Source organism: Fulmarus glacialis, unplaced genomic scaffold (assembly GCF_000690835.1).
Source record: "Fulmarus glacialis isolate BGI_N327 unplaced genomic scaffold, ASM69083v1 scaffold9219, whole genome shotgun sequence".
NCBI lineage: Eukaryota > Metazoa > Chordata > Aves > Procellariiformes > Procellariidae > Fulmarus > Fulmarus glacialis.
Genome location: NW_009232657.1, coordinates 23,299 through 35,724, shown reverse-complemented (window position 1 = coordinate 35,724; position 12,426 = coordinate 23,299). Strand labels below are relative to the sequence as shown.

Genomic DNA, 12,426 nt, shown 5'->3' with positions numbered 1-12,426 from the left:
AAGGTATTCCAAAATTTAAAGAAAGAGCTTAAAACATGAAAGTAACAGTTGATTTTGAGTTGCTGGCAGAACAGATACTTCCCAATAATGTGTCAAAAAGACAACGCAACAGGAGTTGTGAAAACTCAAGTACACCCTTCCCTTCCTAAGAGGCTGTTTATTTAAATCTGATTTTATAAAATGCCCTGCATCATTAATTGTCCAATTTTTGAAGTAATAGGAACCACACATATTTCAGATTAAAATCCAGTTCTACATTCATAATTCCTTAATGAGAAGGATTCCTTTGCTTCTCTACACATTATCGCTTAGTCCACTGAGTTAAATATTCTGTGGGAAGGGGGTATTCCTGGAATTACAAATGTGACTTTTGTCTTTTTTATCTTTTAAAGAACAGAAATGAAAACAGTACATGCTTGTCATCAGTGTCACAGCAACGCACGTTTAAAATATGGGTCCAGCTGAGAGCTGTGTGAACAGGTGAGGAAAAAGATCTGTAATGAACAACTGCAAACACCACTCACAGATGGTGCTCAGTCGGTGCTTGGAAGTATCCCCCAAACCTTTTCAACACGGAAATCCTGCATATTAACACTTTCACATGTAATTAATGCAGCATGGGGAGTGTGTGTGGGTGGATGTGTCAATTATTTACCTGTCTTTTCAGTGATGGCAGCCCTCCCACGTAGATTGGTGGCTTAATGCTGATGGCAGAATTTGTTGCTAATCTTCCGTGCTGGGCCCTTAAACCATCAACAACAAGGCGGACATTCTTCCCATCTGTGCTGAAGACCACCTTTGCAAGGTGCAAACATAACAGAATGTAAAACCCCAAGGCCAATGAAAGCCACTAGAGATTTTTTTGCTTTAACTTAAACACTGTATTGTTGAAATATTTAAACTGAAAATAAGATGCTGGGACCATTACTCTCTATAAGCTCTCTTATAACAGAGACCTGTCAATCACATGAACTTTCAGGCATAGGAATTAACTTCAGATGATGAAAATCGAATTTCTAATAACTTAAAAATTCAATAGGCTGTGCCTGCTGAATGCTAGTTGTGGTTTCACCACAGTTCCTGTGCCATATTACTTACAGTGTGCCATTGCCCATCATTGTATTTAATACTGGTTTTGATTCTGATTTGTTTTCCTCCAGAGCCAAGTGAAAAGACAAAACGTCCTTTTGAAATGTGAAGAGCCATGTAAGAGTCCTCAGACTTTTCCTCCATGAAAACTATTAATCCTCTTGATGATCGAGTCCGTACATCTACAGAAAAATGTAACCTGTAGTGGAAAGTAAGCATATTCAAATATAGGTCTATTTTGTTAGTTATTGTATTCTTTCTGTTCTCCAGAAAAATGCCAGTGAAACTCCATTTGTGAAATGCAGAATAGCTTTTGGGTGGAATCACAGTGTTCTACATTTCTGAACGTGAATGAAAGTTGACATATTCAGGCTTAGGACTTGGCATCAATATGCACTGTAATTGTCCACCACATCCAAGTCAATCTACGCAATTTGGGTAAGTGTTAGCAAAGAAAGAAAATGCCTGAACCTTCTGTTATGACCTAACTCTTCTGTTATGCCCTAAGACATAAGCAAGAAGAAAATCCTAACTCTTAGCAGGCAAATATTCAAGCAGCCTTTGACAATTCAAGTGGACAATTCAATTAGGAGAACAGAGAACATTTGTTTTACCTGTCTGTAGATGACAGTGGAGAAAACATGTAGGATATGAAACTGTTGGGTGTGTTTCCAAGGAGATACGCTTCATTGCTGACATTTAACTGAGTTGGTAAAGTGTCGGTTTGCTGGTTTTGCACATTAGCGGCTTTCAAATAATCAAGGTATTTTTCATTCTGTACCTGTAAGACAGAATTGAAACATTTACTATGCGTGAACATGAAAAAAACCCATTTCAATCTACACATTTAAGAGTTCCCACCTGAGGCAGTCAACAGTCTTCTCTAGATGGCAGAGAAGCTGTTGTCATTCTGGACAGGTATGGGTTTAGTACGGAACTTGCTAATGAGAGAACTTGCTTCAGATGTGAGATGGAAGGAAAATAATAACATCTGAATCTCAGTTCTACAAACCATGGCTGTGCAGACAAAGCCTTGGCATCAATATGGAGCGAAGATGACAGTAAAAATAACCATACCTTGAGCATCTTAAACCTGAGAGGATTTTTAAATTCTTTCAGCAGCAGTGGTTCAAGGTTCACGTATTTGCGGCAAGCTCCGAGGGATACACCGGTCTTTGCAGTATAATTAATGAGATTTTGAACCTCAGGGAGCTGACCTGCCCTAGAGTGATGAAAGCAGTAAGTGCTGTGACACAGCATTCCTTTTCTTTAGCGTAATCAACAACAAATTGTAAAACTGTGTTCTGTACAAAATGGATTTCCCAGTGACCTGATGTTAAAGTACCAGTTTTCATTTTTTGATGAAAAATGTAGGTTCAATGCTGTAAAAAGTATTCATACTTGTCTTGGTTCTGCCCATTTCTTTTTGTTTGTGGAAAAAACTCTGATGTTTTGTTCTCATCTCTTCCAAACAAACTACTTTTTGCTAAAAGCTATCTATTGTAAAAAAACAAACAAATATTGCCATTGAAAAAAGGGGAAAAAATGACAGCAATCTTGATTGAATAAGATTTCTGGATCAGACTACAAAACTTTGCTGGTTAATTATGCATAACCAGTGGCAGATCAAGAAAAAATGGCAACATCAGGTCCTGCTAACTCAATGATTCACTCTCTCCTTAAATAAGATGTTCTAATGAGATTTGTCAACAGGCAAAGCCCATCACAACTTAATATGTAGGTTTAGAATTATAGCCAAGTTATCAGAAAGACTGTCAAAAGCGATTTCTTGTGTGTATAAAGAATAATATTAAGTAATACTATCATTTTGTAAGTTGTACACAGCATCTCTAATCAGTAAATTACAAAACACTTTATAACTAGAAAAAGCAATGAAGCTCCTTGCCCGTGATTTTCTATGAGAAGAGTGGTAGAGTTGGGAGCAGAACCTGAACTTCTTCAATTCTGGTCCAGTTCTCCATTCGCTTGATCAGACTAGCTACAATATTAATTCTCCACCTATTTTTGTACTAAAAGCAATTTTGCAAATTTGGCTTTGGAGGGGGAGGTTAATATACAAGTTACTTCATTGTCTTGCAGTGCTTTAAATTAAGATATAATTTGAGCAACCTGATCTAGTGAAAGATGTCCCTGTCAGGAGGGTTGGACTAGATGGTCCCTTCCAACCCAATTCTGTGCTTCTATGATAATCAAATCAAAATACACTATTTTTTGTAAACTCTACACATGTATAAACATTCATCAAAACTTAGATAAAACAAAGCCCACTGGGACACCACTTGTGACTCAAGGAGTACTTTTCTTCAAAGAACATATTTATGCCTAATTTTTCTCCTAAATTTTGCCTATAAGATGTCTCTAATAACCAGAAAAACACATGTGAAAAAAGAGACAACATAAATCAGGCACTTGATTTTTATACATATGCTTTCATTTGCCTTTGTAACTGTTTTGGTTCTGCCAGTAAGCTTTGCTCATTTCATTACCTGGCTCTCTGTGTAGCTATAATGATACAATCTAGCAGATCTTTTTGGATGCCTTGTTGGGATACTTCCAATTCAGTTCATTCTTTGATTAAAAGACTACTAAACGGGTATGATTCAGACTAAAATTCCATTACATCTGAACAGCAGATTTACTTACAACTTGATACCATGTATATTCTGCCTGAATAAAAGAAAATTTTGGGGCAGCAAAGTTATGCATTCATGAAGGCTTCATGCATGCAGAAGAAGAGCAATTTAGCGAAAAGTTATTTTAATATGATTAAAGAAGGAAAACAGGCCAAAATGCACGAAACTAAAATCTTTCTAGGCCAAATACCTTTTTATAAAGATGTTTGAGATGCAACCTTCAAAATTATCTCCACCAAAATTTATAGGTTCACTTAATGCCTGTGCTCTTGGAGAGTCAACTGATACTAAAGCTGACTCATCATCAACCAGCAGACGTACTCTGAAACAAAGTGAATAAAAATAAGCATGGAATCTAAAGAAATAGTTATGAACCTAAATGAAATATATATGTGTAAAAAAAGAACCGTTTGACAGATGTGTTTTCTTGTTACATTGTAATTATGCTAGAGCTTCATTAGCTTACTTCTGGGATTTTTTCAGTATGTGCTCATTGACCGCTATGAAACTGCTCTGCTTTTTGGTAGTAGATACTGAGCAAGGGTTGAAGCTAGTACTTCAGTCCTACAATGAAATCCTGGTCCAATTGAAATTCATGAAAAAACTCTCACTGACAACTATGGGACAGGATTTCATCCTTTGTGTCAAAATAGTGCACTTGACATGTTAGCAACAGCTAGTACAGATAATATTAAATTATAATTACCCAAAGTTATAGCCAATATAGCCAATTAAGTTATAATTACCCAAAGTTATAGCAATTGGCTAACTTTGTCATTTTAACTAACACTTATGTCATTTTATGTGTTCCACAGAAATCAATATGATTTAGGAGCTTTTCAGTAAATTGTCTTTTCTGATATCTACATAATAGATCATTATTGAAAAAACAGATAAAATATTAGCTTCTTCCCTGGGCCTTTAACCACTTGTTACAGTGACATATGTAAAGGCTATGGGAAGGGGAAGAGCTCCAAAGCTCCAGCTTGACAATCAGTCAAAACTCAGGCACTCTATGAAAGACATGCATAGTGACGTACAGCTGAAACATCACAGGTACCGACATGCACATTCATAGACCAAAAATCTCCTTTTGCTTCATTTTTCCAGTATTCTTTGCTAGCAGAAGCCATTTTTAGCTGTGTACCCAAACAACAAGTCACACTAAATTTTAATCTTCTTTCTCCAACCACAACATAAAAGAATCAGATAAAGAACTGGATTCACCTGTTGTCTGTTTTTATTACTGTCACATAATGCATTGACCCATCTTCGTATTTCTTTTTCAGTTCGATTTCCTTCTCTCCCATCTTTGCAATTACAAAGCCAGGTCTCAGAAAGATGTCAAGAATATTACCCTATAAAAGAATCCCAGAAAATGATCAGGTAAATGCAAGGGCCTTTAGTTCTCCTTGATATTGCCATTAATACAGTTCTCAGTGGTCTCTTGTGGGAAAAGAATTTTCTGACACTAAAATGGCATTTCTCAGTCATCTAGTACCAGATATTACGCCCAGTTCTGCACGATTAGCATAGTTCCTGTTTTAAAATACCTCTGCACTCTGAATACCAAATAGTTATTTAAAATACTTGTTTAAATTATTTTTACAAAAAGCAGAGGATTCAGTTCTCCACTTCTCAAATGCCTGGTGTGCACTCACCTCTTAACTCCTCCAGCCAGCAAGAATAGGGTTCTGCTTGAACCTCCCTGCTTTCTGAGGGAACAAATCAGCTCTTTTTCTCTGCATATTGGATCATGGTAACATTTCTGCATGGGCAGAATGCCAGTTTTTCCTGAGAAAATTTCCAGCCAATTGTATTAGACAACAATTATCTTACTGGGATGGTGGTGTTACAGTGCATAAGCTACTCTGCAGAAAGTTCAAGTTCAAAGCTGAGTTACTCGTCGAACTACTCATTGGTTGAGTGAAGAAATTGCCAGGATGAGTTTCTCTGGCCTATGACATGCAAGATGCCATGCTCAAAAGATGATTATAATTGCTATTTCTTGCCTTAAAATCTACATGAGACTTATGACACAAACTGATGCCAGACTGACACAGTCACAAACAGACATGACTGATCCAGAAATAAAACCAATCACGTATTCTAAGTTGAACGTGTTTCATACCCGTAGATTGTAATTTAGGAGTGTTCCAGTCGATGCCATGGTCTGAAAGCCAAAGCCAACTTGGAAATCCTTGGGAAATGGGAAACCTGCTGCACTCAGGCTCAGTGTTCCCTTCTTGGAGAAAGCTGCAGATCTGACAAGCTGAAAGAGAGATAATAATGCTTTCAGTGATTTTCCTTTTAATCAGAAGAAATGGCAACATGGGACAACAACTGTCCTACTCAACATAATTGGGACCAACTCCAGTCACAACCAAGCATAAGGCAAACTTCAAGTATAATTATTTCAGCACAGAACAGACTGACTGAATTGGTTTCACCAGCATTAACTATGATCTGAGAAACTCTAAAGGGAGATGAGGCTTGCTGGGTATAACAAGCTGCTCATCTCTAGCTACTCTTTGCATTAATATGATGGCTTTGAAATTTTTCACATTTGGGGACACAAAAGTGAGCAGCTGGAGGAATGGGTCATAAGTATGGAGCTGTGCAGATGAGCTACATAAATGAAAATGTGTGAGTCACGGGACAGGATATACCTGGGCCTTTTTGAACACAACGTGTTTTAACACATGAGAAGTTATACAGATACAGACAGAGAATGAAGGTCAGACCCTCTGAATAGGGAAATGGCCTGCAAAAAAATTGCTCTGTGAAAAGTTTAGATGCCACAAAAGGAAAGCAAATGAGCACAAACATTCAGTGCAATGCCATAGTAAAAAGGGCAAATGGGATCACGCGCCATGTAAGTAGCAGTAAGTAGAAGCAGAAGGGTAGTTTTCATCTCTCCATGCAGCATTGGTTAAGCCAACACTGAAACGTCACATTGTCCCATTTTAAAAAGAACATGGCAAAACTCAAGGGTGCACAGAAAATAGTTATAAAACAATCAGATGAGTGGAGCAATAGCCTTACAATGAGAGACTTCGGTGGAAGTAGAGTCTGCTTAGCTCTTTCAAGAAAAGAAGTTGAGAAGTCATTTAATTAGGAAGCGTAAGCACGTTGGTGAGAAGAAAGATCCTGGGTAGTATTAAGTAACTAAGTATTCTGGCCTAATCAATAACAGCAACTGGAAGCCAGCAAATTTACATGGTAAATATGAATTCTTAATTGTACACAGCATTAATTAACAGGGGGGACTACGTGATGGAGCAAGCTATCACAGTAGGAGTGGAGTCTCCTTTCTTCCATATTTTCATACCAAGCCCAGCTTCTTTTATTACCATCACATGTTAACCAAATATAATTTTTGACCTAAGTAAAACATAATGGTCCAGGATTTATAGACAAACCAGACTCTGTGAACTCTAGCAGAAGTTTTTAAGGAACTTTGTTAGTTACCTTCCAGTCATCTGAACATTTCTTGCTGACACCAACAGTCTCGTCAAAAATAACAGATGCAGTGTTAGGGTTTTTCACATTCTTCATGCAGCCCCGGAATGGAGGTGTGGATATATTAAAGCTGGTTTCAGGGAGTGGAAGGAAAAAGAGTTCAATAGCCTGTTATTTCAAAGCAGACACAGTATAATAGCCTGTAAATGCTGACAATATAAGAAATAGAAAAACAGAACAAAAGCAATCTTTCTTGCACACAGATCCTTCAAACCCAATCTTCAGGATACAGTCCAACAAAGATCCCACCATTAGCCAAAAACAGATAAGTATGATCATGGTTATTTTCATACCACATAAGATACCCAATACAGAGTGTGAAAGAAGTTGCCGAAGGAAAGAGTTTAGATGGAGTTTCCATGCAAAGCCTGCGTATTACAGTCTTTTTATTTTTACTCACCGTTCCCGTAGAGAAGGTGGAATTCCACCCAGGTAATACTTAGTGAAAAGGAAGACATTTATGTTGGCTTTAATATCAGGACTGACATGAACAGTATTCTTACTTCGGGCAAGCACCAAATGAATCTGAAATAGGTGAATAATGAGAATTACTTCACTTAGCAGAAACAAAAATCATTTAGCAGATTAAAAGTACCCCCACAGAGCAGCACACAACACTATTTTTTTTTCCCTCCTCTTGTTTACTAGTGCCTTAAATCCAGAATAATTGCAGTATTTCAAAGGTACTTTGCAAAATTTGGGCATTTAGCCAAAGCAAATGCCTATGGAAAATGCTCTACTATCCAAATATAAGGTGAGGTTTTACTTTCCTCAGGAAGATTGCCCTAAAAATACACCTCACCTAACATTCAGATATTGCCTTCTATTTGCAGCTGAAGATTCAGGAGCTGCTGCCTGATACAAAGACTAGGTCAGTCATCTGGCTGGAGGTAACTTGACCCAGTACGGCACAAAGGCTCCCTCCAGCAGACCCTGCGACCTACGTGTTTAGTTGGAGATGTAGTAAGGGGAAAAGGGAGAATGAATCAACATGGCAATGAAAGGTTTTAACAATGTCTTTATGATTTCACTCTAGTAGTGCTACAAAATAGCCGGACTGAAGCTAAATAGACAAACAACAACAAAAAGACTACAAAAAAGTGATCTCCGTAAAAATCAGCACGGCCTGAAGAAATAAACCCTTAGGTGGTAAAAACACTAATCTAAGTATTAAAATAATGTTAATAATAGCAATGTACACAGCTCTCTCTAAATAAAGCAATGCTCTGTCAAAGAGTTTTTTTCTTCGGTGGCTTTTGTGTTAAAACTGAAATTTTTCACAGGAAAGCACGACAGTAGAAAGATTAATTTTCACATGTCCAAACTAATCCCCAACAGCTTGATACCCTCAACACAAAAGGAAAACTTCACAACTAAACTTTACAACAAGATGTTTAGTTTCAGCTAATGTGTATTTTAACAAATAATGATCACTTGACTGTTTAAAATGACATACTTGTTTATATGTTCCATCATTTACAGTTGCATTGGTTTCTATTTCTTTTGGAGGCTCAGAGCCAACTTTGTATCTAAAAACTGTATGACCATCTTTAATGAGCACACTGATGAACTGATCCTGCAGTAAAAAAAAACACCACAATTAAACTGCCAACATTTCATATATATTTCACTGTCATGTGAATAATTTTAATGAAGCTATCTAGTTGTTTCAATAAAGCTTTTGGGGGAAAAGATAACACAAAGCAGACTAAAATTTATAATAATAACAACCATAATTACTTCAAACTGTTATAAACAGATCTGGTATCAGCTCCAGATGTATTCTCCAAATCTACAGAGGACTTTTTGTCATTTCAAGATGTCTACTGACTTTTTACACCATTGAGAAATTATCCAGGATATGTCACAGTGATTGCAAACACGCCTATAATATTATTAGATAAGTAGCATCACTGCTGTTTTGAGCACCTTTACAAGTATAAGTCACCACATCACTTTCTAAATTCTTCCTTACTCTGTTACCACCCATGTCTAGATTTGGGAAGAGTGCACTTACACTTTTGGAGGATTTCAGTATTTCAAAATTGGTTTGATTCAAATTACATCCTCCCTGCCCACCCCCAGTTCTGAATTCTCTGCATGGCCTAATGGAGGAGCTACTTGGAATAGCTTTTTTCTCAGCCTTGACAAAGTGAGTATTCAGCAGCCATTATAGAACCATAGAATATCTCAAGTTGGAAGGGACCCATAAGGATCATCAAGTCCAACTCCCTGCTCCTCACAGGACTACCTAAAACTAAACCATATGACATTAAACATACAGCAGAATTGACTAGTCTGCCACACAGACAAAAAAACACTTTTAAGAAATTTCCTTACAGTTACTACTAAATCTAACATGTTCTCGAGTAAGCCAAGTTTTTAGAAGTATTCTTGGACCACAAAACAGACAGAAGCATTCCACGGATTACCCCATTTGCTGCAAAAAACACAATGCCTTCATCTGCAGTAGTCTCAATTGTCTGCTCGTAGCGTACTCGGCTGTGGGTATTTGGTTCTTTCAGTGTGACACTGGCATAACCAGTGCCTTCAAAATAGCTTTGGTCAGTCTCTTCTTTATACCTGTAATAATTCAATGTCACAGATGTCAATACATAACAGCAAAAACTATTACCACATGGACTTACTGTCATTATAATTTTAAAAAAGCTTAAGTTAAAGCATTTGGTACAGGGCCACTAATAGGGACAAATTCTGATCTACCCAAGTAAAGAGAAAACCAGAAAACCTTCCACTGGCTTCTATTGGATTCATATATGGTCTTTAGAGAGGAAATCATTAGTGACTGACTTTTTTGCACTTAATGTAATATTTACTCTATAAAGGCGCTGAATACATTAGTCCGTGAATTGTGTCTGGGTATTGTAACATTTAAATTGTTGGCCAGTGGACTGAGATCGCCATAGATGTGAATCACACCAACACTGAGGATTTTCTCTAAGAAATGTAGTAATGACCAAGAGTTAGAAAAAAATCACCAGTTTAGCCACAGTGGTTATTCTTCTGGATGTGAAAAGACAAGAATTCATAATGATAAAATCACAGAACTGTGAAACACTTCTGTGTTTATATCATACCTTCTGCAGGGTTGCACTTCAGTGGTATTGAGATTAAATGTCCTCTTGAAGTTGTAAAGGCTGATAATACGCTCATTTAGGTTGTCTAATTCAATGCAGCCTTCATAATGAGGATAGTCTAGCTTACGTGGAGGCTGCAAAATAGTGTCATCAGAAACATTCCATCAACATCAGCTAACAAGATTTTACATTGACATGTAACTGCTAAGACTTACTGCAAATATTAATAAGACATAGAATATGACATTCTAAATATCATAAAATTATTATATCTTTGTATATAATATCCAAACCATCTGATACCACCCCAGGAGTACTGCAGCACAATTTAAAGTGGAGTCATATGGATGGATTGGGAATAGTACTTAGCAGGGCTGGACAGGTTTCACACTGTCCTCGGCAGATGAAATACCATCATGCTCCCTTCTTTGAGTTCTAGCATACTAAAAGCCAGGCAGCTTCTGTAGGAAGTAGCATCTCCTTACATCCCCTCTATTCCTACTGACACGGATAAACTTTTACACAGCCTTTGAAAGACTGCTAGTTCCAATCTTTACTGGTAAGAACAACCGAATGATTAACATGGAAATCTCTTTAAAAGACTAAACAACTCTTTGTACCCTAAAGTCTGGTGGGTATCCTCCAACATAAAAGACAACAGTGCTGGGATCAAGATTTAGGAGAGTGTCACTGCCTCCACTGCTTGCAGTCAAAGGGCTTTCATACTCTGGAGAAGTTGATGTTGCTGCTTTGATGTAATTCAGCTTTACATACTGGTAAATCCTAAAACCAAAACAGACAGGTAAAATATCACATCACAGTAATAAAAGATGTTCTTAACAGGCTTTGGAAAAGACTGTTGCGCACTGTGGATCTTGTACCTTTCAAACTTAACTTGATCCATAACAGCTTCCTCAGTTTCGCTCTGAGTCACAAATGGCTGCACATCTATTTCTACATCACCATCTCCCAGGTTATAGACACAAGTGAGGTGACCATCTTTCACAGCCATACCAATATAGTCCTTGGAAGCCTAAGAATAGCAAAGCAAATAATCATTAATAAGTGATTAATGTTAATGAAGGTAAAATACAGCAGCACTTCCTCAGAGACATCATCATACTGTGCATGAGGCATAAGAAATTCACCCACCTAATGATGAGAATTGTTATTAAGTTTATCAGTTCTGGGAAGAAAAAATTGTAATCTTCTGTGTTGCACTGATTCAATGAATATAGTTATAAATTAACTGAAGAGTCATGTGTGGCTTTTTATTTTTATAACAACAGTAGCTAAAATAATTTTCACATTTGTAACATCTACCAGCTGAAGCCATGAAAACTTGACACCTTTACTAAAAATTACACTCAACACCTGTGAAATAAAAAAGATGTTTGGAATAACACTCAGTCAAGGACAACGGTTCCTACAGAGGTGACTGGAAGCAGTCATTTTCCCAAACAGTTCACATTTTATTTCTCTAACACACCATATTTCACAAGTAACAATTAAAATGCTGTCAACAGATATCCTGGCCACATATTCAGGGGATAAAAAAGTGAAATCCAGTGTAGAACAACTACCTTTAAACAGCTTTCTGTGTATGCACAAGACTCACTACAGATAACAAGCCTTAAAAATACATAGTTAGGAACCGCATGCAGGAAATCTTCAAAATGTTTGATGGTGCTTGAGCATGCACAAGCAGGTCTGTACTATTCTACATATTCAGAAGAGAAAGAAATGAAGGGGCTGAGGGACTGAATTTTAAAACTGAAATGATCACTTTTTTTTAACCAACAGAGAAACTCACAGTGACTTATATCGTGATAAGAGTCAAAGCTCTGAGGCAGGAATTGGGCTGAGTTTGTGCTGACTGCTGCAGAACCTGACACTTCTGACAAGACTGTATGATGGTATCCATGACTGAGAATTAAATTCCAAAGGAACAAAACAGCAAAGCATCAAAGGGCAAAGCAGTCAGTCACCCAACAAGTTACTTTGCCAGTGGAGGAATGAACTATTCTTCACAGAACACTTCTGCCACCACATAATGGCAATTA

General features: G+C 37.3%; 1 protein-coding gene across 1 annotated transcript in view; it reads right to left on the bottom strand.

Annotated features, from left to right (window-relative positions):
* Positions 1 to 12,426, bottom strand: part of LAMA3 (laminin, alpha 3) — a gene marked incomplete at its 5' end in the record, with an annotated part of 37,466 nt that overhangs the window by 3,039 nt on the left and 22,001 nt on the right. Inside the window, 14 exons of the mRNA XM_009585002.1 lie at positions 656 to 796; positions 1,099 to 1,288; positions 1,704 to 1,864; positions 2,167 to 2,311; positions 3,934 to 4,065; positions 4,971 to 5,101; positions 5,875 to 6,015; positions 7,215 to 7,335; positions 7,666 to 7,790; positions 8,722 to 8,841; positions 9,698 to 9,848; positions 10,364 to 10,497; positions 10,984 to 11,146; positions 11,245 to 11,396. Of these exons, the coding sequence (XP_009583297.1) occupies positions 656 to 796; positions 1,099 to 1,288; positions 1,704 to 1,864; positions 2,167 to 2,311; positions 3,934 to 4,065; positions 4,971 to 5,101; positions 5,875 to 6,015; positions 7,215 to 7,335; positions 7,666 to 7,790; positions 8,722 to 8,841; positions 9,698 to 9,848; positions 10,364 to 10,497; positions 10,984 to 11,146; positions 11,245 to 11,396 (2,007 nt within the window). The remainder of the gene's footprint in view (positions 1 to 655; positions 797 to 1,098; positions 1,289 to 1,703; positions 1,865 to 2,166; positions 2,312 to 3,933; positions 4,066 to 4,970; positions 5,102 to 5,874; positions 6,016 to 7,214; positions 7,336 to 7,665; positions 7,791 to 8,721; positions 8,842 to 9,697; positions 9,849 to 10,363; positions 10,498 to 10,983; positions 11,147 to 11,244; positions 11,397 to 12,426) is intronic.